Raw genomic sequence first — 24,997 nt, 5'->3', positions numbered from 1 at the left:
AGGGCCAGAAAGTAAATATTTTAGGTTTTGTGGGCCATCAGTGCTCGTCACAACCACTGAACACTGTCAGCACAATGGGAAACACTCAAAGATGGTAAATAAATGGATGGGCCAATAAAGAGCTTTTATGTTCCAATAAAGCTTTAAAGGCAATGAGCCAGGTTGGGCTCACAGGAGGTAGTTTTCCAGCCCTTGACTTAACTCACTAAACTACAAATTACCTTGAGAGTTGGTGGTTTGATATCTACCAAACCAAACCAAACAAGAAAGCCCTAGGATTTCTGACATCTAATGCAATGCAATTTGAGGTAGCATGGACTTTACATACACATGTGAAGGTGTGGTCTAGGAAACCAATCTTGGAAACCTGCCTCTCACATTAAATACATCTTTTGCTGAGTAAAGCCCTTTAACCAAGTAAGTGTTAAACATCAGTGAAATGACCAAGAAGTAGGAAATGGTATGCAAACCTCCTCCTTAACAACTTGTTCCCATCATTCTAGGTTTCTTCCCTATGCACATTTTTCCTTAGGGAATCGTTGATAAATTTTACCTCTAAAACTTACCTATTTCCACTCTCTATCTTCAGGATTTGCCCAATCACTGTTACTTTGTAAACAATTTAAAAAAGTTTTTTGGGGGGTAAATTCCTTTTTTCCCACAGCTAATGGTTCTCTGTGTCATAGTGTCTGGAACGACCCAGCTACTTCTCCAGTCAGACCAAGCACTTGAAAGGACAAGCCGGTACCCCGAGCTATCCATCCATTCACCCAGTAAGGAAGCCTGATGAGGAGAACTAGGATGTGTACATTTCTACTGTTGGAATTAAAACAGAATATTCTGGGCTGCATGGATTTATCCTAAACTTCAAATGCATTAATTATAAATAGACCGTTACACTGACTAATATTCTGTCTCTTTGAATAACCATATACATTTTTTCTTTTTTATAACTGATTTCTAGAGGTCTATTCCTTAATTTTGGCCATATATATGTATACCTCATGATGATAGGATTTCTTACTGTGAGGGATTAATATGTTCTTAGTAATTTTTAATATTATATTTTACATTATTTTACTACCTATGTTACTATAAAAATAACAGTATTTTACTGGAAAATTGATGCTCAATGAAAAATTTAAAATATGGAAGTTAAATGTGGAAAAAATCCCTGAAAATCTTGCCACTGTTTACATAAGGGTGAATATCCCTTTACAGATGATAGGATGCATTAACACACACACATACATGTTTGATTAAGGTATGTGATGTACCTACCTAAAATACATTAAACTGTTACATGCTTCTGTCATTAAGTTTAAGCCATCATTTTAACAGACCTGTCATTACATAAGTATCTTAAAATATAAAGACATTCCTATTGAATATTTCACTTTTACAAAATTTAGTAACATTGACATGCTACTCACCTTTTCTACTTGAATTTCCTAATTATAAGGTCCTATTCTGTGATTTCTATATCAAAGGGACGCACGTTCTATGTTTTGATATGTACTCAGCAACTTCACTTTGAAAATCAATTTTTCAATCCACCGCTAGGAAAAAGTGTGCAAGTCAGTCATTGAATAAATATGTTTGATGAAGTTACCAAATTTCAACAAATAATTTTTTTCTTTTTATCTCAGGCCAGAGAGGAGTAAGGAGATAGAGAACTTGACAAAAGTAATCTACTTCACACAGCCTCTTTTCTCTACTTAAGAAGTCCTGATGAAAGTAATGCTAAAACCCTTGGGAGACAATCACATCAAAACCTAGACGGAAATGTGGTGAATAAGAAACCAACGATCAGTTCATTTACTAAGAAATGTTTGTCCTCTGTCACTGTCATTAGGAACTCTTTCTGACACTTAAACCTCTGCCTTGACGTTCTTGAAAAAAGGGTCAACAGTATGCTTTCTGTATTGCAAGATGAACAATCCATTTTCAGTAAGTCTATACTGTCACAAAAGATAACCAAATTTGTACTGTATAAGGTTCACAGAATATTAGATAGACAAAGTCCAAGATAAGATCCAACTTGAAGCGAGGCTGGGGGGAGACAAATGGAGCTCATCATAACAGGACGATGCCACATTAATATTACAAATTGCAATACTGAGTGGTTTTCTAACACTTCAAATTTTTGTCTCCCTGAATTACTTTTAAGGCCAGATTTAGGTTAACTCCTCTGAATACAAATTTTTATGAAATTTTGGAGGGGATTGCAACATAATTTTCAAAAAGTTTTTCCTCATTCATTAACTGAACAAATATCGAGCACCTACAAAGTAGCTGACAATGTTCAGACTGTAGATTCAGAACAAACGTCGCTGCATTCGTGGAATTTACGTTGTAATGGGCATAAATTTTGGCATGTTCATCATACTTTTGTACAAGGCCTGCTAAAACTCACACTAAGGCTTCTCCCCTAATATTTAATAGAGGTCAAAGTTCAAACTTACTACACCATTTACCAGAGTTCTCTGCCGTGTGGCCTCCTGGCTACTGGGACATGTTGAGCTATGGCTGAAACACCGACTTTAATGAAACAAATGATTTTTTTTTCTTCTGAACTTGATGACTGGAAGAATTCACATGACACCTGAGTTGTTTCTGTCTCTGTTTTCATCATTTTATGGAACTTTTTTCGTGTGTGGGCTCTCTGATGGTCTTACCACTCCTATCACTTTTATAGGATTTATCAGCAGCATGGATTCTGTGATGAACTGTCAGATTGGAGCGCCAGCTGAAGCTCTTCCCACAGGTCTCACACGTGTAAGGCTTCTCCCCCGTGTGCACTCTTTGATGGGACTGTAGCTGTGAAGGCCGACTGAAGACCTTACTGCATCTGTCACATCTGTACGGCTTCTCTCCAGTGCGGACGCTCTGATGAAGCTGAAGACTTGAGGCCTGACTGAAGTGCTTCCCACACTCCCCACACTTACATGGTTTCTCTCCTGTGTGGACCCTCTGATGCATGTCGAGGTTCAGGCTCCGCTTGAAGCCCTTCCCACACTCCTCACATTTGTATGGCTTTTCTCCAGTGTGGACTTTTTGATGGGCTTGAAGGTGTGAACTCCGACCAAAGCTCTTCCCACACTCTTCACAGTTGAATGGTTTTTCTCTGCTGTGGACTCTCTCATGGGCCAGAAGATTTCAGGCCTGCCTGAAGACTTTCCCACACTCCTCACAATTATACGGTTTCTCTCCGGTGTGGATTCTGCAATGAATTTTAAGATCTGCTCTACGACTGAATCCCTTCCCACACTCTTCACATTTGTATGGTTTCTCACCGGTATGGATCAGCTGGTGGATCTGAAGTCGTGAACTCTGATTGAAGCCCTGCCCACACTCCTCACACTTGTAAGGTTTCTCTACACTGTGGGCCTTCTGATGGATTTGAAGATATGAACTCTGACTGAAGCCCTTCCCACATACCTCACATTTATAGGGCTTCTCCCCTGGGTGGACAACCAGATGAACTTGATAATGGGAGTTCCTCCTGAAGCTCTTCCCACACTCATTACATTTGTATGGTTTCTCTCCTGTATGGACTCTTTGATGTGCCTGAAGGTTTGAACTCAGAGTAAAGCCTTTACCACACACATTACATATGTATGATTTCTCTCCAGTGTGGACTCCCTGATGGGCCTCAAGACTTGAAGGCCGACTAAAGCCTTTCCCACATTCCTCACATTTGTAGGGTTTTTCTCCTGTGTGGACCCTCTGATGAATGTATAGATTTGAGGTACAAATGAAGCCCTTCCCACACTCCTCACATTTGTACGGTTTCTCTCCCGTATGGACTCTCTGATGGGACTGAAGGTGTGAATTCCGACTGAAGCTCTTATCACATGTGTCACATTTGAATGGTTTCTCCCCAGTGTGGACTCTCTGATGGTCCTGAAGGTGAGAGGCCTGACTGAAGGCCCTCCCACACTCCTCACAATTATAAGGTTTCTCTCCCGTGTGGACTTTACAATGAATAGTAAGTGCTGACCTACGACTGAAGCCTTTCCCACATTCCCCACATTTGAATGGTTTCTCTACAGTGTGGACTTTCTGAGGAGTCTGCAGCTGTGAGCTCTGACTGAACTCCTTGCCACACTCATCACACTCACTGTGTTTTCCTCCCACGTGAACTCTCTGATGAATATGAAGAACCGAGCTGTAACGGAAGCCTTTTCCACACTCACTGCACATGAGACTTCTCTTTTGAGTGTAATTGCTGGTGAAGATCAAAGGTGGAGAGATCGGTGAAGGTTTCTTTACATTCATCACACTGGTAAGGTTTTTGTCCTGTGTGAATCATAGTATTCTGATCCAGTGTTGAAACCCTCGTGCTATCTTTTCTATAATCACTGTAGCCGTAAGATTTTTGACCCTTGTGTACTCCATGAGCATCAAGGTGATGTGAAATCCAACTGATGGTGTCAACATCCTCTTTACACTGACACAGTTTATTTTTCATGGAAATTTGCTGGTGTCTATTCTGATAATTCTGGGACTCAGCCAATGAAGTTTTCCTCCAAGAATCCTGGGCTCTCAAAGTTGCAAACCTTGGATTTCCAGTACTACTGGGATCACCTGCTTTATCATTTAATATACGGTTCTCATCTTCAGAAATTTGAATAGAGTCCTGCCCCAATCTGGCAGGGGGAATCACCTTGTTTGTGGAACTGACAACTATTTATCATGGAGTCTTGGCATCTGGTTAAGTCATTTGCAATTTGTTGCCAGATTTGCCAGCAGGAAAGCTCTTCACGTGATCCTCTGTCTTGAACGGCCCTCAACTCACTTTGATTGTTTTCTTCTATATGGACAGAGAATTCAGAGATGTGGACACGTGAAAGCTTTGTTCAAAGATTCAAGATTTTACACTTAAGACACAGTATGAGACTTTAATGAACCTCAGGATGGTTCAGCTGATCTTTCGCACGACAAATGAAGTTCTCTGGTTTATATACTAACAGAAACCAAGAGATGGTCTGTTAAACTCCCAAATACTTAGCATTAATGAAACCCATTTAAAACCAAATGACTACTCTGACATACTATTTAAATCATCTTTCAAAAATTACATGTCATTCCTACCATAACACAGTATCAATAAAGACAAGCATTTTGCTGTGCTCACAGCTTTAACAGTGCCTAGCAGTTAGTCAGGGCTCAAGAAATGCATGCACAGGTGAACTCAGTTTGATTTCTAGGATTCTCTACAATTCTGAATCCCAGGTTAAGTTTGAACCAAGTCAGAGAAGCGAAACAGCTTTTACACGTCAGGTATCAGATACAGGAAAAGGACTGGAAAGTACAGTTTTGCTTAAGTTGAAAGGCTGCACCCGAGGCGGCAGCACACCAAGGGGGTTAGTGCTGAGGAGGATATGAAAGGTGCTAAAAACCGGGACTTCCCCGGTGGCACAGTGGTTAATGATCTGCCTGCCAGTGCAGGGGACACAGGTTCGAGCCCCGGTCTGGAAAGATCCCACATGCCGCAGAGCAACTGAGCCCGTGAGCCACAACTACTGAGCCCACGTGCCACAACTACTGAAGCCCGCGTTCCTAGAGACCGTGCTCTGAAACAAGAGAAGCCACTGCAATGAGAAGCCTGCGCACCACAACGAAGAGCTGCTCCCACTCACCACAACTAGAGAAAAGCCCATATGCAGCAACGAAGACCCAATGCAACCAAAAATTAATTAATTTTAAAAAAGGGTCTAAGAATCAGTGGGGTTAAAAAAAAGCATAAAGACCTATGCACTGGATCCTTCTGAGGCATTTGTGCTGCCTAATATGTTCCTCCACTCCCCCTGCCAAGCAGGAGTCAAAATGTAGAAGCTAGGGAAGAATGCTGTCTCTTTAAAAACAGCATGGAAAATTTTTGGACACAGATACATTGGTCTTTAACAAGAATGAGTTCCAAAGTGAAGAATGGGGTTTATGAGTGAGCTGGGAATAACTTCCATAGCCTGTGATAAGTATTGAGAAGAAACAGACTAGAAACTATTAAAGAATGATCAAAGCACCCAAGGTGACATTATCTAAAATGCCTTCTACAAGATACATACAAATGCACACACACACACACAAAATGTTTGTAGAGCTAACAAAGATCGATTTCTTATTAGTGAGGTGGGCTTTGGAGGAGGCAAATGGGACGCAGCGGGGCAAATCTTTTAAGGGAAAGGCTAACTCACCAGCTGCCTGTTTTCTGAGACCTGTTCTCCCCTGGTATAAGGGATAAGGAAACAGAAATTTCTTTCCTTCTATGGGAGGGCTACCTAAGAAGTAGACATAAGAATCCTCATTCAAAACAGTATTTCCTCCCCCAAATGAATTTGCTCTGCTACTAAGAGCTCAAGGAAAGTCACAGGGAAAGCATTTTACTCAGTTTGGTTATAATTACAGGTTCTATACATATTTTTTGTGCAAGTTGATGAGGGCCAACTTGTACAGAAAGGCAAACACACACATACACACATCATGGGCACCTGAGAAGTTAGAATTAGGCTAGGAATTCATTTGAAGACAAAAAAACATTTAGCAATATCCCTTATTCACTCGGATTTGTTCACCGCCTACTAGCTATTTTCATGGAAGGCTAATTTCTCTATCCATTAACTCATTCGTTTATTCAAGAAATATTTAAGAGTTCCTGTCATGTACCAAGACTATGCTAAGCACTGAGGCTAGTGAGCAATAAACATATAACAGACCAAATTCCTCCTGCACTCCTGGATTACCCTCCAGTGGAAGAAAGAGAGGCGAGAAACAGGTGAACAAAATGTACATGAGTGAAACGCTTAGAGACAAAACAAGGCAGGGCAGAGAGAGTAAGAAAGAGAGGACTGTATTTCCCATAGGGTGGTCAGAGGACAGCCACCTCCTCATCTTTAAGGTGACTGACTGAAAGAAGTAGAGGCCTAAAAGATTACAGGTGAAAGAGCATTCCAGGCAGAGAGAAGGACAAGGAAAAGGCTCTGTGGCAGAAGCATCCTTTGCAGGTCTGGAAAAGATAGGGTAAGAGGGAGGAGAGGTGGTGTATTCAGGGAGGTGGTGGAGAACGAACAGCAGCCCACAGAAGGCTCTAGAAGCCACTTTAAGTGGTTTTTATTCTAAGTAAAAGAAGCCACAAGAGAATTTTGAAACAAGAACATAACCTGACTTAAAGTTACAAAAGATCACTTTGCCACCTAAAGAACAAACTGTGGGAGGAGAAGGGTGGCAACAGGTGACCAGTACAAAGACTATGCAATAATCCTGGAAAGAGATTTCCAACTGGGACCAGGTGATGGACAGCACAGGGCTGGTGAGAAGCAAAACAGATAGACAGCTAACCACAGGAACTCACGACTGCTTGGTTCTCACCTAAATTTCTATCTGCGTTGCTGAATTCATCAACCAAAGCCTCTCTTCTCTTTCTATATGTTTTGTATCTCGTTTGAAGAATGAGAACATGCAAAGTCACAAGTTAACATGAACGGGCTAGAGCGAAAGTTTACTAGAAATTTGAGTTCCAACTGCATATTCAAGGTATTGAAAGCTGTGTTTTTCAAACTTTGTATCACGACCCACTGAAGAAACAGCATTTATTTCACAACCTAGATACACAGGCAGAAAAGTATACATTACTAAAACGAAGCTTGAATGACCTATATCTAACCAATGTCTCTTTTCATGAAATCTGTTCCCACTGGCTCTCACACCACTCATGCCATCGCCCAGAGTTTCTGCTGCAATGTGTTGTACTCTTCCTAAGAAACTCTGATCTTTTCTATACTTTTTTATTTCATTAAAAAATCACACGTAGGGCTCAATAAATTGGCTTTATGATCCACTAATGGCACGGAGGGAAATCTGAAAAAGAATACACAAGGTACAGCAAGATACTGTCGATTTACAGTTCTTTTACAGAATAATTGAAAAGGACCTGAAACACACTGTTTGGAAAGACCAGAGGCATCCTCTCGTGTCCCACAGGAATTGCAAAAGTCTGGTCCCCAAACTCAGGGAACCACCTCAAGAGGCCCAAAGCCTTGAAACAACAAGGTCACAAAGACACTCGCAGAGAAAGGCTGTCCTCACCCACTGAGACCAGGTTCCGGAAGTTTTCCACCATCACATCCTGGTACAGCTTCCTCTGGGCCGAGTCCAGCAGCCCCAGCTCCTCCTCTGTGAAGGCCACGGCCACGTCCTTGAAGGTCACCGCCTCCTACGACAAACACCACCACCTCAATCTTATACCCAGTGGCCAGTGGAAGAGGGGCAGCCCCGAGGAGACGAGGAGGATGGGAAGTTGCTCCGGCTCCTGTGAGGTGTGCAGACTTCCCAGCACCCCCTCCTTCCATCCTGCCAATGCCACACACTGACTTTCCTCAGCCTCACCGGACGTGCAGCTATGAAAGAGAAAGCTTTGTGTATTTACCTGGGGCTCTCAGACAACTCATAAGTAAACTCCCTAGAATTCTAACCCCTGGATCCTGAACTAAAAAGCTTTCACTGTTTAATTATTATTGCCAAGTGCCCCAGAAACAGTTACCAATTTAGTCCTGGCAGTATTTGATGGCACCTGCTTTCTCATTGAGGTGGGAACCAGCTGAGAAGGAGTGTTATCTGTGGAAACTAACCAAAAGGCCATGCCAGGTCTCTGAATGAAAACTCTCTCTTTCCCCGTTTCTGTCTTTCGCTTGAATGCAATACTCTGACTCCAGACCCTTGGTTTTCTGGGTGAGTCTGAGTTGGTTCCTCCTTTTTTCACAACCCCTATTCTTTATATTTAAAACAAAGATGAAACCAAGCACCTCTTTATACAATTGTTCTGAGCTGTCTATGCAGTGACAAGTGCTTTAAGTACCACTGGACTTTTTAAACTAAGGTCATGTATTACTCTGATTAGAAAAAAATAGAAGATGGAAAAAGAAACAAACCAGTAAATAAAATACACAAAGGGTCTGACTCAAGCATGGGGAAGACTGAATCTAACTCTGGTCGTGAGAAAACTTCTAACCATACATTATTTTTTCTGCGTGAAGCAGCAGTTTGATCCTGCTGTGCTCTGCCGTATTTGGATATTCTACCAAAAAACATCCAAGGCACCACATGGAAAACATACCTCTTAAATTCTGAATACCTAAACCTACTATGTTAAGGGCAAAAAGGGGCAATATTCTTCAGAACAGATATTTTGAGAACAAGGTTAAATCAGGAACACTGTCACTGTAGTGCTCCGAAAACAGGAGAAGTCTTTCAACTCAATGTCTGTGAATAAAGAATAGTTTAAAAAATAGGTGCAGGGCTTCCCTGGTGGCGCAGTGGTCGAGAGTCCGCCTGCCGATGCAGGGGACACGGGTTCGTGCCCCGGTCCGGGAAGATCCCACATGCCGCAGAGCAGCTGGGCCCGTGAGCCGTGGCCGCTGAGCCTGCGCCTCCGGAGCCTGTGCCCCGCAACGGGAGAGGCCACAACAGTGAGAGGCCCGCATACCGGGGAAAAAAAAAAAAAAATAGGTGCCTAAGTTTGCAGGAACATGATAAAGCAATTAAAAGTGAATGTTAGCTAGTATTAAATGAAAAAAACAATTTAAAACTGTATCTATGTTATAAATACAAATACGCATCCATGAATACATATGATGAAGAGATTACAGAAATATAAAAGCAGCTAATTTGTAAGCAGGTAAGCAGTAGACTGGAAGATGTCCTTCATTTCCCTTAATTTTTCTTTTACTTGTAAAATAAAAAAATGATGAAATAAAACAAAAATTAAAACCGAAACCAATTAAATTTAACAGGAATTTTAAAAAAAGCACACATGGCACACTCAGGTCCTCATATGCTTAGACTCTCCTTGAAAGAGAAAACCCATATGGAACTATACCCAATATTTCGTAATAACCTATAAGGGAAAAGAATCTGAAAATATATGTATATATATGTATAACTGAATCACTTTGCTGTACACCTGAAATTAATACATTGTAAATCAACTATACTCCAATCAAAAAAAAAAAAGAAAAAGAAAAAAAAAGAGGAAAACCTGTGTCCAACCTGAGTACAAAAATGGCGTTTTTAACAGCAAGAAAGGCAAGCTCTACTCACCTGGAATGTGCTCATTTTCTCTCTCCTTCTGGGGCAGTGCAGAGTCCTAGCAAGACAGACAGGGAAAGAAGAAGTCAAACTGGAAACTGGTTTAAAGAAAAAGAAGTCACTAACCCACGTGGTGCTCATTGTGAATTACCAAGGCTCCCAGTCCTCGGGGTGGCTACAGCTGATTATGCTTGATGAGCAGAGCCCCACGCAGATACCAGATGCCCCCGTGAACCCCCTCAGTGGCTGTGTGAGGAATGACCTGCCCATTCATACACAGTGGCCCCCTCACAGTGTGCCTGCAGCTTCCACAGGGGTCATTCTTATTCTGGGTATGGTGTAAACAGAGACCATGTAAGTCAGAGTAGGTTTTGGAGTCAATAGGCATGGGCTCTGATCAGGCTACGCCATTCACTAGCAGTGTCACCCTGGGCAAATTATGCACATCCCTTCGCCTCAGTTCTGTCCTCTGCCAGTAGGGGAGAACACGGGCATCCACCTCGTGAGATCGTCATAAGGTAGGAAGCTCTGAGAACACCACTGTCAGGGTTTCTTATTTCTTAGCAACTGCGGTAAAGCAGATGATATTTTAGTTAGAAATTATCCTTAGAGATGTGATTTCTACCAACAGAAGACTGTCAGACATGTGGAGGTCATACGTTGTTGCCCTGTTATGTGAGAGTCTTTAGACTTCTGAAAATCTCTGCTTGTCTTCCTAAAGATTTTGTGACTGCAACAATAATATTTAAATTGACATGGACAACTTTTTACAAAAGGTATAAAAATACGTTAAGTTTCTTTTTAGACAGGAAGTACCCTTTTGACAATTATGCACAGAGGTAAAGAGAACTAATAAAAGCCAGGATTCTGCAACAACAATAAAAAATAGTTTGACAGTCCATACCTAATTCAAATGAAAAAAGACAGGAATCTGAATTGTAATTATATCATCATAAATATAGGAAAGTTTAAGAAATAAATGGGAGACTTCCCTGGTGGTGCAGTGGATAAGACTCCACATTCCCAATGCAGGGGGCCCGGGTTCGATCTAGTACAAAAGATGGCAATGATTCCACTCCCCAAAGCTTGGGAGAGAGACATCTTCACAACTTCTAACGACCTCCATTTTGACTCTACACTTGCTAGCTGTCTTCTGCTCAACTCAGGATTCTGAAAGGGGCCCTGACAGTTGACAATAATTAGTGGGGGAATAAAATCATTGGACTAAGTAGGGCTTTGGTGAATCCAGCTCAGTTTTATCTGTGACATCCAGCAGGGTCAATTTCCTCGGCCTCAGTTTCCAGAAAAGACCCTCTCTTGAGCTTCTCGAATTTTCACGTGCATGTGAATTACTGCGGGATCTTGTTGGAATGCAGCCTCCTGGGCCCCCTACGCAGAAATTATAAATCAGAAGGTCTCGAATGGGGCTCAAGGCTGGGCATTTCTATCCAAGTGATGCCAGTGCCGCTGGTTTGTGGACCACAATTTCAGTAGCACTGCAGTGTAACATCAGTCCCACAAAAAACAGCCTCCACTACACAGAAACATACACAAAGAGTAACCAGACAAAAAGGCACTAAAACATTAACAACTGCTATCTTTACATCCTAAAGTTATAGATAATTAAAATTTTTCTTTATGTATATATCTGCATTTTTCCATAATGATTATGCTGCTTCTATGATATACATATTATTTGAAATAAAATAAATGACCCAGTTGAGAAAACTATCTTAAAAACTCATAAAATAGCCTAAACCTTGCTCTCAAGGTCCCCACAATTAAGTCCCAACCTACTTTCATGATATGATTCTAGCCAGTACCCTATGCTCAAAGAGAATATACCAAAGGGATTAGCAAACTCAGCTGCTGGACTCAAACTGCCTGGGTCCCAACCCCAGCTCTGCCTCCTACCATCGGGGTGAGGATGGGCCAACAGGGTTGTTTTCCCTGCCCCCAGCTCCTCAGCCTTAAAGTAGAGAAAACAGCAGTACCAATTCACAGAGCCACTGCCTGATGGAAATGTGGTCATGTGCATAAAGCTTTTAGAATGGAAATTAGTGACCAAGGCTCAGTTATCATCGTTACCCATGTCCCATACGTTCTACAATTTATAGGAATATCTTAAGTAGAAGAATGCCAAGTCCTACTCACGTGGGGCTCTGTTGCCTCTTCCTCCGTGCAGTGCTTTTTGAGAAGCCAGGGCTGGGGAAGGAAAGGAGACTGTGAAATACCAGGGCTGTTGTTTCCATCCCCACTAATTCATACCGCACCCCCTTCCGCCCCCGTACCAGCTAGAAGTCCTCTCCTTCCAAAACAGGCCAGGAGTCCAGGACAATTCAGCTTCCTGGGCTCACAGAATCCCGCTGCGAAATGGGTGCCTCCCGAATTAGCGTAGTATTAATACCAACAATGTATCAGGCAGTTGTAGACCTTTTACTTGTGCTATCTCGTTTCTTCTCACAACACTATGTTAACAAGGCATTCCTTTTTCCCCCCTTTTACCGAACAGCAACGGAGGCACAGAGGAGTTAAGCAACTCACCCAGTGTGACGCCGTATGAAGCGGTAGGGCTAGCTCATAGGTGGGGGACGGGGTCAGGTTAGGGGTGAAGAAAACCGGGGAGACCCTCAAACCCCAGGAGGCACGACCTGAGCCCACCCCATCCCGGGTACGTTACCAAACGCAAAGAAGCTCCGCCCGCGGGACGTACATCACCACTCCAGGCCCTCAAACCTCCGCTTTTAGCCGCCCCTCCTCTTTCTCCCCAAATGAAAGGTCTGCAAACGTTGGCCCCAGGCGCATGTCGGGGAAGCTTGAATGGGTCGTGAAGAGCGGACCTGAAACACCGCCATCACGCAAAACATGGCTGCTACGTGTCCTCCTGGGGCGGAAGTGCCTGCGACTAACCCGGAACTCCTGGACCACATTTCCCAGAATTCCGCGGGTAAACCTTTACAGCGAGGCGTTACTGTAGCTGCAGTATATGGGACTACACGAGTTTACGAGCTCTGGACTACATGTCCCAGAATGCAAGGGTGGGTGCGGGGGTGTCTACCGGCACCAGCTCTGGACTACATGTTTTCACTCTGGTTTTCACTTTCCGGAATCCCTGAGAAGGTCTCGGGCAGTCTTGCCGTTCTACTGTGTAGGCTTCAGAAGAGTGTAGATTCTGTTCATTGAAAGGCGTACAAACTCAGTAGAATTTTGGACGTCTTCAAGAGGCTAAGCGACATAAAAGCATTACCAGCCACGAAGGCTTCCTGGTAAACCCCAAAGAGTTTCACCATTGGAATAAGGGGAGAAGGAAACTGGGCTTTCTTTGGCAGGGACTGAAGCCAAACGCCAAAACACCTCATTCCCTGAGATTGTGTAAAGGTGAACGTGTTTTGTTAGCATCTTACAACCCGTGCAGAAGCAAGGGAAAATCCTTTCTAGAGACAGACATCAACATCCTAGGTCTCAAGTTATTTCTGTAATTATAAAATCTGTGACATTGTTATTTGACCAAGTGAACTTTAAGGGGAAGGAAAAAGCATTACTTGACATACGGAGGGACACTTCACAGTCATAAAAGTTTCCAATTATCAGAAACTAATAACTTCAGCTGATACTTTATAAAGCAAAAATTGACAGAACCATGAAGAGAAACATTCAAATTCATAATTGGATCTGGAGATTTGAACACATACATAGAGGGAAATGTTGAGCCTTAAAAGCATATATTAAAGTAGAAAGGGGGGCTTCCCTGGTGGCGCAGTGGTTGAGAGTCCGCCTGCCGATGCAGGGGACACGGGTTCGTGCCCTGGTCCGGGAAGATCCCACATGCCGCAGAGCGGCTGGGCCCGTGAGCCATGGCCGCTGAGCCTGCGCGTCCGGAGCCTGTGCTCCGCAACGGGAGAGGCCACAACAGTGAGAGGCCCGCGTACAGCAAGGAAAACAAAAACAAAAACAAAACAAAACAAAAAAAAAACAAAGTAGAAAGGAAGTTGAAAATTGATTCAGAAAACATCCATTTCAGGAAGTTAATAAATGAATAATAAAACTGAAGAAGGCAGATGGAAAAATATAAGATCAGATTAATGAAATACAAAATAAAGTAGATCCCACACACACCCACAAAACAGAAATTAAAGAAAAAAACAAAACAAACAAAAAAAGATCATCCATAGTATAAACAAAGATTTTTTCAAAAATTTGTTCCAAATTCTTTCAGGAAAATATCCTCCAAGAACTATTCCTGACTTAAGCCAACATAGCACACAGGATTTCTTTCCACTACAAGTAAAGTGAAATCTTGGATATAGCATGATGAAATACGGTAACATGATTAAGTTTTATTTATTCACCTCCTGTTCCCTATGGCACCCTCCACTCCCTTCTCTACCCCGTAAGCTACCATTCTAATTTGTTTGATGTGTTTTCTTTTGGGTGTGTTCTTGTGCACAATGTGCACTTGTGTATATTTTCAATTCATATAAATAATATTGTGTCATAAAATTCATTCTGGTGTTTATTTCCTTCATTCAGGAGTATATTTTTAAGATTCACCCATCCGGGCTTCCCTGGTGGCACAGTGGTTGAGAGTCTGCCTGCCGATGCAGGGGACGCGGGTTCATGCCCCAGTCTGGGAAAATCCCACATGCCGCGGAGCGGCTGGGCCCGTGAGCCATGGCTGCTGAGCCTGCACGTCCGGAGCCTGTGCTCCGCAGCGGGAGAGGCCACAACAGTGAGAGGCCCACGTACCGCAGAAAAACAAACAAACAAAAAAAAACATTCACCCATCTATCTAATTTGTTTCATAGAGTTCCATTTTCTGCACCCACATTTTACCTGTACTCTTCCAACTGCCATGCCAATGACAATCAAGTAAACATCTTCTTACATTTGTTTATAGACGTATCTGAGAATTTCTTTGGAATACATACCCGAGTGAAATTATTTCATAGCAAATGTGTATACTTTAATAATATAGCCAGATTGACTTCCTGAACGGCTACACCAGTCCAGATTACCAAAGAGTTGCACGTCAGGTTTTTGTGCAACCACTTACCTTCATTTGGACGACTCATCACCGTTTTGCTAGTGTATTAAGTGTACAGTAGTATCTTGTTTTAGTTAAATTTCTCTGATTTCTAATAAGTTTGATCTTTTTTTCAAATGCTTGGTAGCTTCATCTATAAATGTCTACTTAAAACTTTTGCCCCATTTTCTAATGTGGATGCTATCTTTTTCTTCCTCATTTCTATTACATATTCTGATTATTAATACCTTTTCAGTTTTACCAATTACAAGTATCCTTTCCTAATTGGGCACGTGTTTCTAAAATTTTTCTATTGTGTTCTTCATGGAATAGAAATCTTTAATTATAAGATAATAAACCAATAATTTCTTAATATCTGTGCTTCTGAAACTCCTCAGGTGAAAAAATATATTTCTACCTTTTAAAAATTAACTTTCTAGACTTATCTTTCACATGTAGGTCCTTTAAATATTTTGGAGTCTATTTATGTACATTTTATTACATGGGATCCACTTTTATTTTTCTCCAAGAGAAATTCTTAAAAATAGTGATATTCATGGCTTGAAGATTCAATATTACAAAGATATCAGTAATCCTCAAAATGATCTATAGGCTCAGTCAAACCCCAATAAAAACACCAGCATTTTTTCCCCTTGGAAATTGATGAGATGTTTACAAATATTATGTGGGAAAGCAAAGAGCTACAAGAAGAGCTGGGGGCTTCCCTGGTGGCGCAGTGGTTGAGAATCTGCCTGCTAATGCAGGGGACACGGGTTTGAGCCCTGGTCTGGGAAGATCCCACATGCCACGGAGCAACTAGGCCCGTGAGCCACGTAGTGAGCCTGCGCGTCTGGAGCCTGTGCTCCCCAACAAGAGGCCGTGATAGTGAGGCCCACGCACCACGATGAAGAGTGGCCCCCGCTTGCCACAACTAAAGAAAGCCCTCGCACAGAAACGAAGACCCAACACAGCAAAAATAAATACATAAACTCCTACCCCCAACATCTAAAAAAACATAAAAATAAAAAACAAAAGAAGAGCTGGGACAATCTGAAAGAAGAATGAAAAGAAAGATATTAGTCACATTAAATCTTACTATAAATCTACAATATAAGATAGTCTGGTGTTCGCTCAAGGATAGACAAGATAATAGACATCAAAATCCATGTTGAAACAGACATTATAACAACGTGTAAAAAGAAAACACTGCAGGGAGTTCCCTGGTGGTCTAGTGGTAAGGATTTGGCGCTTTCACTGTGGTGACCCTGGTTCAATCCCTGGTCAGGGAACTGAGATCCCGCAAGCCACGCAGCACGGCCAAAAGAAAAAAGAAAGAAAAGAAAACACTGCAGCAGAGAGGGGAAAGAACTCTTGTTAATACAGTTGATCCTTGAACTAGGGTTCAAGGGGGTTAGGGGTGCCAACCCTCTGCTAAGCTGAAAATCCAAGTATAACTTATAGCCAGTCCTCTGTACGTACATGGTTTCTCCATAATCGGCAATTCTGCATCTGAGGATTGAACCAACCTTGGATCGTGTAGTAGTGCAGTATTTACTATTAAAAAAAATCCTCGTATAAGTGCACTTGTGTAGTTTAAACCCATGTTGTCCAAGGGTCAACTATTGGTTCTCAGTCAGCTGGATATCCATATGGGAAAAATATTAATCATTACTGCATAGGATATAAAAATATAAATTGCAGAAGATCTGCAGACTTAAATTTGAAAAGTAAACAATGATGCTTTAGGAAAGGAACGTAAGATAACAGCCTTTTTGCCTTGGAGTAGGAAGAATTTCTTAAGACCAAAAAAGTCACCAACTGTGAAAGAAAAAATTGAAAAATTGGACTATTTTAAAGTTAAGAAACACTGTAAACCCAAACGCAGCACTCTTGGGCCAAAAGTGAGAGATACTTTAAAAACATCTATGGAATAAAAGACTCAGATGCATCCCTCATGCCCATGCATTCTTCAAGGGTCAACTGTATCTACCAAAGTTGAACATATACCCTAGAACCCTTTGGCTCCACCCATAGAAATATCCCTCAAACAAGTGCACAAGGCACATTCTAGATTGCTCACGTCACCACTAACTGTGATAGCCAAGAATGGGGAAGTACCCAATACCCACCAATAATGGGATTAATAAATAGATTTTGATATGTTTACACACTGCAATAATATCCACCAATGAAAATGAATCAAAGGTATCCACTCCCAACAATATGGATAAATGTCATGGATATACTGTGGAGCAAATGAAGCCAACACAAAATAGCACCTGTTACACGACTCCATTTATATCAAGTACAAAATAGGCTAAGTGAATCTACACCATTACAAATTAGTGGCTACCATATGGAAAGGAAGGTTACTAGAAAGAGCCAAAAAGGGATGCTTCTAGGGCTTGGGGTTTGTCCTGGTCCTCCAAGAACTAGACGGCAAAGTGCTGAGAAAGACTTTAATGAACAAATCTTTCATTAGGGAAAACATCGGAGAGGAAATGGCAGGGAGCTCTGGAAGGCTGGCGGAGCTATCAGCTCATAGTGCAAGTCTGACCCTGAGTGAAGATTTGGAAGAAAGATTTGGTAGATCATCCGAGACTGCCTTGTCATCCACGTAAACTCCTTCAAGGCTGTCAGAGTCCTTGAAAAAAGGTCACTGGACAGAGGAATCCTGGTCTCCAAGAAATGGCCTGCCTTAGGATCCCTGCTGTGCTGACTAGGAGCAATCAGGGGCAAGGCCGGCCTCCAGGCAAACCTGGTGATGGGTTTAAGAGCAGCAGCTGGGACCTTTGGCCAGTTATGCTCCCTGTGGTCATAACTGTGAAACAGGAGACTCTCAACGTGGATGCTTCCTTGCGATAAGATCTGGTTCTTTATTTCTGTCAGTAATAGTACTGAAGCAACGTTGCGTCCTTCTCAGTATAGCATACCCCAGAGATCTAAAACGTTCGTTTGTTCTGTTATTGATCATGTTCATCTCTTGGCTAAGGTAGTGCTCACCAAATTTATACCTACTGTATTTCTTGTTGTGATTAATACTTTGTGGAGAGATACTTTGGGTTTTGTAGCATCCTGCTCCTTGTAAACTTTCAACCAGTAGTTTTATAATTCATGGATTACTCTTGCCAGAACCTATCATTACTATGATGGTTGTAAATAAGGATTTTTACATTACATCATTCCTTCTATATATTTATGGTTTGGCATTCTATTATGAGAGCCCTTCCTTCCCTCCCTTCCTCTTTTTTTATTCATATTCTGTATGATAATTGTTTATTTTATGGTCAAATTGCTCAGATTTACCCACTGTGAGTCTCTTCAAGCTGGATCTTTTTACACATCCCGCCACTCTTTCCTACTTTCTGGCACAGTAAATTTTCTCCAGGATCATTCTACACTTTCCTTGCTCCAGCCCTGAAATAGAAACGTGGATATACATGCTTATATACATCACATACACATGTGTGTGTTTGTATATCCTCACACTTCCATATCTACTTCTGTAAATACCTAGCATGTGCACTCACTCCCTCTCTCTCTCTACAGATGGGTGGACGGATGGATGGATGGATAGACAGATCTGTATAAATAACTTATGGTCAGACTTCCATATCTGTGGTTCCTCTGTATCTGCAATTCTGCAACCATGGGTTCAACCAACCACAGATCATGTAGTACTGTAGTAATTACTATTAAAAAAAACCCTGCATATAAGTGGACCTGCCCAGTTCAAAACCATATTGTTCAAGGGTCAACTGTAACTTGCTAAATAAAGCCCTTTAACCAACTATATTAAAAATACCACCATTGGTCTGCGTATGGAACGCCATCCAAACCTGCTTTGTCCTTACTGGTTCCACATCCAGAGGGTCCTCTGCTATTATGCTCAGTTCTCTCCTCTTGTGCATCTTTTCAACAAGAGCAACTTTTTGTTTTTAAACCTCCACAATGTAGGTATATCCACTTTTGTTTCTAGCTCCAGGATTTTCCCTCTCCCTATGATGGATCTGTAGTTAAAGCACAGCATAAATAATAAAGCTTCAATTGTTGAAACTCATGAATTTTTCTGTGTATGCAAAATAATCTGAGAACTGTTTTGTTTTTGAAATTGGCTTCCAGAGTTCATACCATAATTTTGATCTTATATGCCTTATGACAATATAGAACAATCATATAAGGTCTTAACTTGCTATTGCAGAGACTGCGCTCAACCTAGGTCCACAGAATGCTCTGATGTCATCATTGAGGTCACAGAATCCTGCTGTGCGCCTGGCAACCTTGTAAACTTAACAGCCCTGGTGAGCACTAGGCAGTACTGCTGCTTCACTAAGTGGTACAAGTTTTTCAGCCATTTAGGAGACTTGACTATTTTTATTTGTATTGAATCATTTCAGCGGATTGCCCAAGAGCCAACAAGGGCCAACCTGTAGGGAAGAGGAGGAGTTGGACATCTCTTGAGGCATCTTCTAAGGGAGACTTCTAGTTGGTACCATGAAACGGCGACAAAAGAGGAAACATCTGGAAAATGAAGAGTCCCAGGAAACTGCCGAGAACGGAGGAGGTATGTGGGGGGCAACATGCTGGGGCACATGGGTTTCTGCCAAACTAAACCTTCTCTAGGATGGGGGGGACTGAGAACGTGTCACCTGTGAAGCAGGGAGCGAGAGACCTTGTCTCACTGATGCTGCCGTATCCATCCGGAGGGTCCCTGTGGTGTGAGACGGCACAGAACGGCCAGATGCCCCCTGGGAGATGGGAGGTCAGCTCCGCTGGTCTAGGGACTCTCGCCTGGGGCTGCCGGGCCTGGAGCTTTGTCGGACTCACAGCAGGCTGCATCCTGCTTGCACAGACCTAGAGGTGCAGCTTTTCTCAGTCCCCGATTTCTCTCTTATTCTCTTGGATCGTTCCCTGGGGTCATGAGGTGGGGGATGTGAAGGATGCAAGGATGCTGAGAGAGACCCATGAGTTGCTTGGCCTCTTTTACCAAAGTGGAAAGAGAAGCCCCATGAGTTGAAGGCCCTGTTGAAAAATATCTTGACAAGTGGAATGCACTTTGAAAGAAGATTGTTTGTCTAGGGATGGTGTCATATTGAAAGCAAGGAGGTTTTATTCCTTCAACAGGAAGAATTTCCCAAAGGCGATCAAGGGAAGGGAAGGGTTTTCCAGAGACTGAGACCGCGTGAGCAGGGGTGAGAAATGGCCTCAGGGTCCTGCGGGGAGCTCTGAGAGCCACGGGCCACGTGGTGCCTGCGTGCATTAAAAGTAGGCGAGTAGCTTGCCCTGGGAGAGAGAGGGGTGGTCACCCCAGAGCTCCAGCTAGAGGCCTCTGCCCCAGATTAGAGCCCAGTAGCTCCTACCGGGCCCAGGGCCCTGGAGACTGTAGGATGGGCCCTGGGAATGGAGCTCTAGACAGCAGGCAGATTTCCAGGCAGTGGCTGGGACAGGCTGGGGAAGGCAATGACTGCCCCTGACCATTCAGAATATTTTGCTCTATGTTCCTGTGTGTGTGTGTGTGTGTGTGTGTGTGTGTGTGTGTGTGTGGTAGTGCAGAGAAGAGCGAGATGAATGGGGTTAGAGTGCTTACCAGATATAAAGTCTGCGTGGTAAAGTTCTTGTCACCCTGCCTGGACCTGGCTGACACTCGGTGTACGTAAGAGTGTATACAGAATTCTTGTTAGGGGTGTTTCATGAGACAGTAACTCATACACCCATGTACACTCTGATACAGCAAAAATATCACACACCCCACATATAACTTCCTTAGTAAACCACACACAGCACATGGAGGTATATACATGCATCCCTTCTCTACAACGTTCTCATACAACCCACCTGTATCACAATCGTCTCCTTCAACACCAAACGCTGGAGATGAGATATGTATATAGACACACACACTATATATATAGGACACACACACACACACACTGTATATATATGTATCTCAACTCTTGCACAAACACAGCTAACTTCAGCCATCTCTAAATACCTCTATAAGAACCAGTCACGTGTCATACACACCACACTTATAACACATTCTTGAGTAATGCCAGACCCGCTTTGTACAAACCACAGTAAACCACAGTCTCAGTAACCCAGGTCAGGATTGCCAGAGAAAATATGGGCTATCCAGTTCAATTTGAATTCCAGATAAACAACAAGTAATTTTTCAGTATCAGTATGTCCCACATATTGTATGGGCCATACTTACACTAAAACTAAGTCAGGCCAAACACTGCATGGGAATACTTACACTAAAAAATTATTCTGGGTTTATCTGAAACTGAAATTTAACTGGGTGCCTTGTACTCTTGTTCGCTAAGTCTGGCAACCCTTATATACTTACCATCAGCTGATGTATTATATATTTATTGTAGTTTTGTTTAGTGTGTGTCTTCCCCTACTAGAATGTGCAGCGTTACCAAAGACTACAACAATGGAAGAGTGCCGGATACACAGGAGTAGCTGCTTACTGAATCTTGGTGACTGAATGAATGAACACGCACCATAAATACAAGCCACACCATGTAATGAGGAAAAGTTACATGTCCCAGAATTCCTGACTTGTGAACAGAAACCATGCACACAAAGGCCACAGACACAGATAGACACATCTGCACTGTGCTCCCCATGCCAACCCCACACTTACCACAGACTTAACTGATACACATCACTCACTCTTCCCACACACTCACAGTCACCACCGAGGCCTACATTACCAACTAGACAGTGAGAGAATAAGTATGGATTGGAATTAAATCCTGGAGTATCCACTGGGAACCACACTCTCAACTGTGTGTATTCACTGCACCTGACACGTGTCACACACTCAGTAAATATTTGTGGACAGAGGACTGATGAACCCACCCTGAGCCTTTCATTCCTCCCTCAGGAATCTCGAAGTCACAAGAGGATCCCCCTCGGCTTGGATCCACTGTGGTGGCCCAAGGCTGCAGCCCAGGGCCAGGGGAGGTCTCCTCTGCCTCTAAATACTTCTTCTGTACTTCTACTCGGCGCAAGCTCAGCTACGCTGGTAAGGGCGCAGGGCTCCTCAGGTGAGGGGGTGCTTGGCTGTGAGGCAGGAGGCACACAGATCCCAGGGAGGCTGAGAGGAAACCCAGGGTCATCAGAGGTGATGAGGGCTCTGTGGAGGAGCCTGGGCAGGATGGCTGAGCTGTTCCGAGGGCGTGGATGCCAGCTGAGTCTGGGTGTGTGTGTGTGACTACTGCTACTACCATGGTGGGGAAGTCAAGGAGCAGGGGCCGGAAAGGTCTGGGCTTGAGGTGGAGGGAAGAGGGACCAGATTAAGCATCTTCAGAGGAAAATGTAGGCTTTGTCTTTGCCTTTGCTTCCAGAGAAGGACAGAGTTCTGCATCATACACCTCCAGCCTGAGAGCAGGACCATCCAGCTCAGGTCCACACAGCTCACACATACACGCGCCCTCCAGGCACAGCCCTTCTCAGTGCACATCAACCCCAAGCACGTGCTCCACAGTACTCTCCTCCTGCACCACAGCCCCATTCCACAAGGAATGCACCACCGATATTCCCAAACTCACACTCCTCGTCGTACACGCATCCAGCCGCATCCCTCACATACCACAGCCCTCACCACCATACTCCACACCCCTGTATACAGACACCGCTCCGGTATCCCCCCCACGCACATGAAAAGCCCACAGATGACACCAGATACACCACTCCGTCCTACGGCCAACAGACACCAAGCTCACGACATAGCTATGTCGTGCCAATGTCCCTCTCTCGTCTACCACACCTGCTCCCTCAGCTTCCGGCATGGCCCATGCATGTTATTATGATTTTAATTTCCTTTTTCAGGAATCCGGAGATTTCATCGAGACACTGCCCAGCCTAGAGCACCCCTAGCCCAGGATCAGGGAGAAGGAGAGACCGCTCCCCCATCACACTGTGTCTCCTCCTCACCCTCTTCACCCTCTAAGAACTATCTGCACCCAGACAAAGAGGAAAGGGGCATGAAAATATACTACATGCAGGTACAAGTGAACAAGGGTGTCGCTGTCTCCTGGAAGACAAAGAAACCCTTGGAGTTGCCTGAAAAGCAGCTGAGGATAGAAGAAGTGACCCTTCCTGAGGATGTGTGTGCTGTAGCCACTGAGCCCTCTTCTGATGTGTCCACCGAAAGCCTCCTGTCTGACAGTGAGCCCACTGGGGAGGAGAAAGAGTATGAGGAAAGGGCAGAGCCAGGCAGCCCATCAGGGCCACCTGCCGTCGAGGAGAGACCCAGCGCCAAGACAGCGGACTGGATGGTGACCATGGAGACCGGCTTCAGGTGCATGGCCTGCTGCCGGGTCTTCCCCGCCTTGGAGATCCTCCAGCAGCACGTGAAGTTCGGCATCCTGGAGGGCTTCAGCTGCCGTGTCTCTCATCTCACCATGGTCCAGCTGATGGGCAATGTGGAATCCAAGAGCACCCCGGAGGAGGAGGAGGAGAACGAGGAGGAGGAGGACGACGAGGAGGAGGAGGAGGAGGTGGAAGAGAAGCAAGAAGAAAAGGAGAATGAGGGAGCGCAGCCCACGGGGGAAGGCCCCAGCCCAAAGAGACCCCGCAGGCAGGGTCTTTTCTCTCCTTTGAGTTCCAAACAGCAACTGAGATTCATGGGACCGAAGATCCTGGAAGACGGTGTGGCCGTCCCTCGGAAGAGGTAAGGCTTGAGGCTGGCAGTCTTCTGAGCCTATGTCACGAGGGCCCAGAGGAGTCTAAGGGAAGGGGCCGCACACATGTGCTGGTTGACCTAATGGCTCTGCAGTTGCATCAAATGGGACACACCCAGCACTACCAAAGGCATTGAGCTCTGTTGACGTAAACAAGAAGGTGGAGCCTTTTCCTAGGAGTTTTCTCAGGGTCTGCACGACGGACCTCAACTCTTAGAGGACGTACTGCCAGCAGCGCCTTCTCGGCAGAGAGAGCCAGGAGTGGTCTCCAGAGAGGACAGGGGCCCTGGCAGGACCAGACCGTTGAGGTCTGAGAGCCTTGGGCCTGAGCCGAGATCTCACCCGGACCACTGGACCTAGCCTTCTGTGACAAAGGGGAATATGAAAGAGAGTCACGTGGAAATGAGGTCCCCCGAGATATGGAAATGTTCCAGAACCTTCGTTGCGTGGTAGTTGATCTGGAGCCAAGCTCACTGTGGTGTGTGTGGCTCTGAGCATTAAGGCAACGCTGGAGGGTAACCCTGACCAGCAGAGCTTGGAGTGCTGCTTGTCTCTTCCTGTTCTACCTCATTTGTTTTATCCCTTCCAGGGAGAAGAAAGGACCCTCGGGAGAGTAGCAGACAGAAGGCCGTGGTCTGAAGGAGGATGAAGGGACCGGCACTCAGTCTAACATCATATGACGATAGAAGCGTCCTATGCAATAAAGGGCATTTTCCAAACCTTTCCTGGAGCTTTTATTTAATTACATTTTTCTATCTATGCATCTATCTGTCATCTACATCTGTATCTTTCAAGGTTTGTGAACAAGCTTTCACATAAGCACTAGAGACGTCCACCAGCATTTTCCAGAAGAGGCCTGCAAATTGCTGGGGACTCCTCACAAATAGGGAATGGCCACAACCCCTGCCACACAGACTATGCGCGTGGCCCTCCTGACGTACTCCCACTCTCTCTCTGAATTTCCCAACGTCTGAGATGAGGGTGCTGGCTGGAGGCAATGATCACGTGCAGGCTGAATCTTCTCCAGATTCTGATTCTCTTCCTGGGCCTATCGTCCTCAAGCACAGTCTCCATGTCCCTGGCTACACTGATCTCTCTCCTTCAGTCCTTCCCTCCCTCCCTCTCCTGCCTCCCAGTGCAGAGAATACTTTTTTGCATTTGAGACGACATTTAGTTTTTGTTCACAGAATTC

General features: G+C 44.0%; 2 protein-coding genes across 2 annotated transcripts in view; one reads left to right on the top strand and one right to left on the bottom strand.

Moving 5' to 3' along the window:
- LOC308627560 (uncharacterized protein) overlaps window positions 1–24,581 on the top strand; it is a gene marked incomplete at its 5' end in the record, with an annotated part of 29,332 nt that extends 4,751 nt beyond the window's left edge. Inside the window, one exon of the mRNA XM_081253873.1 lies at window positions 24,395–24,581. Within this exon, the coding sequence (XP_081109999.1) occupies window positions 24,395–24,422 (28 nt within the window). The 3' untranslated portion in view covers window positions 24,423–24,581. The remainder of the gene's footprint in view (window positions 1–24,394) is intronic.
- Window positions 1,617–11,272, bottom strand: LOC308627891 (uncharacterized protein). Its single transcript, XM_081254367.1, has 3 exons — window positions 10,099–11,272; window positions 8,089–8,215; window positions 1,617–4,816 (listed from the first exon to the last, which is right to left on the bottom strand). Exon 3 carries the CDS (start codon window positions 4,279–4,281, stop codon window positions 3,160–3,162), a length of 1,122 nt encoding a protein of 373 aa, XP_081110493.1. The 5' UTR covers window positions 4,282–4,816; window positions 8,089–8,215; window positions 10,099–11,272; the 3' UTR covers window positions 1,617–3,159.
- Window positions 24,582–24,997: the final 416 nt, after the last annotated feature.

This window comes from Mesoplodon bidens, assembly GCF_964165515.1.
Source record: "Mesoplodon bidens genome assembly, chromosome: 14".
NCBI lineage: Eukaryota > Metazoa > Chordata > Mammalia > Artiodactyla > Ziphiidae > Mesoplodon > Mesoplodon bidens.
This window is presented reverse-complemented; position numbering and strand designations above follow the sequence as displayed.

Bases quoted from the DNA above. Each gene is read 5' to 3' on its own strand.
- LOC308627891 (XM_081254367.1), bottom strand. From the start codon at position 4,281: ATGAATGTAAAGAAACCTTCACCGATCTCTCCACCTTTGATCTTCACC.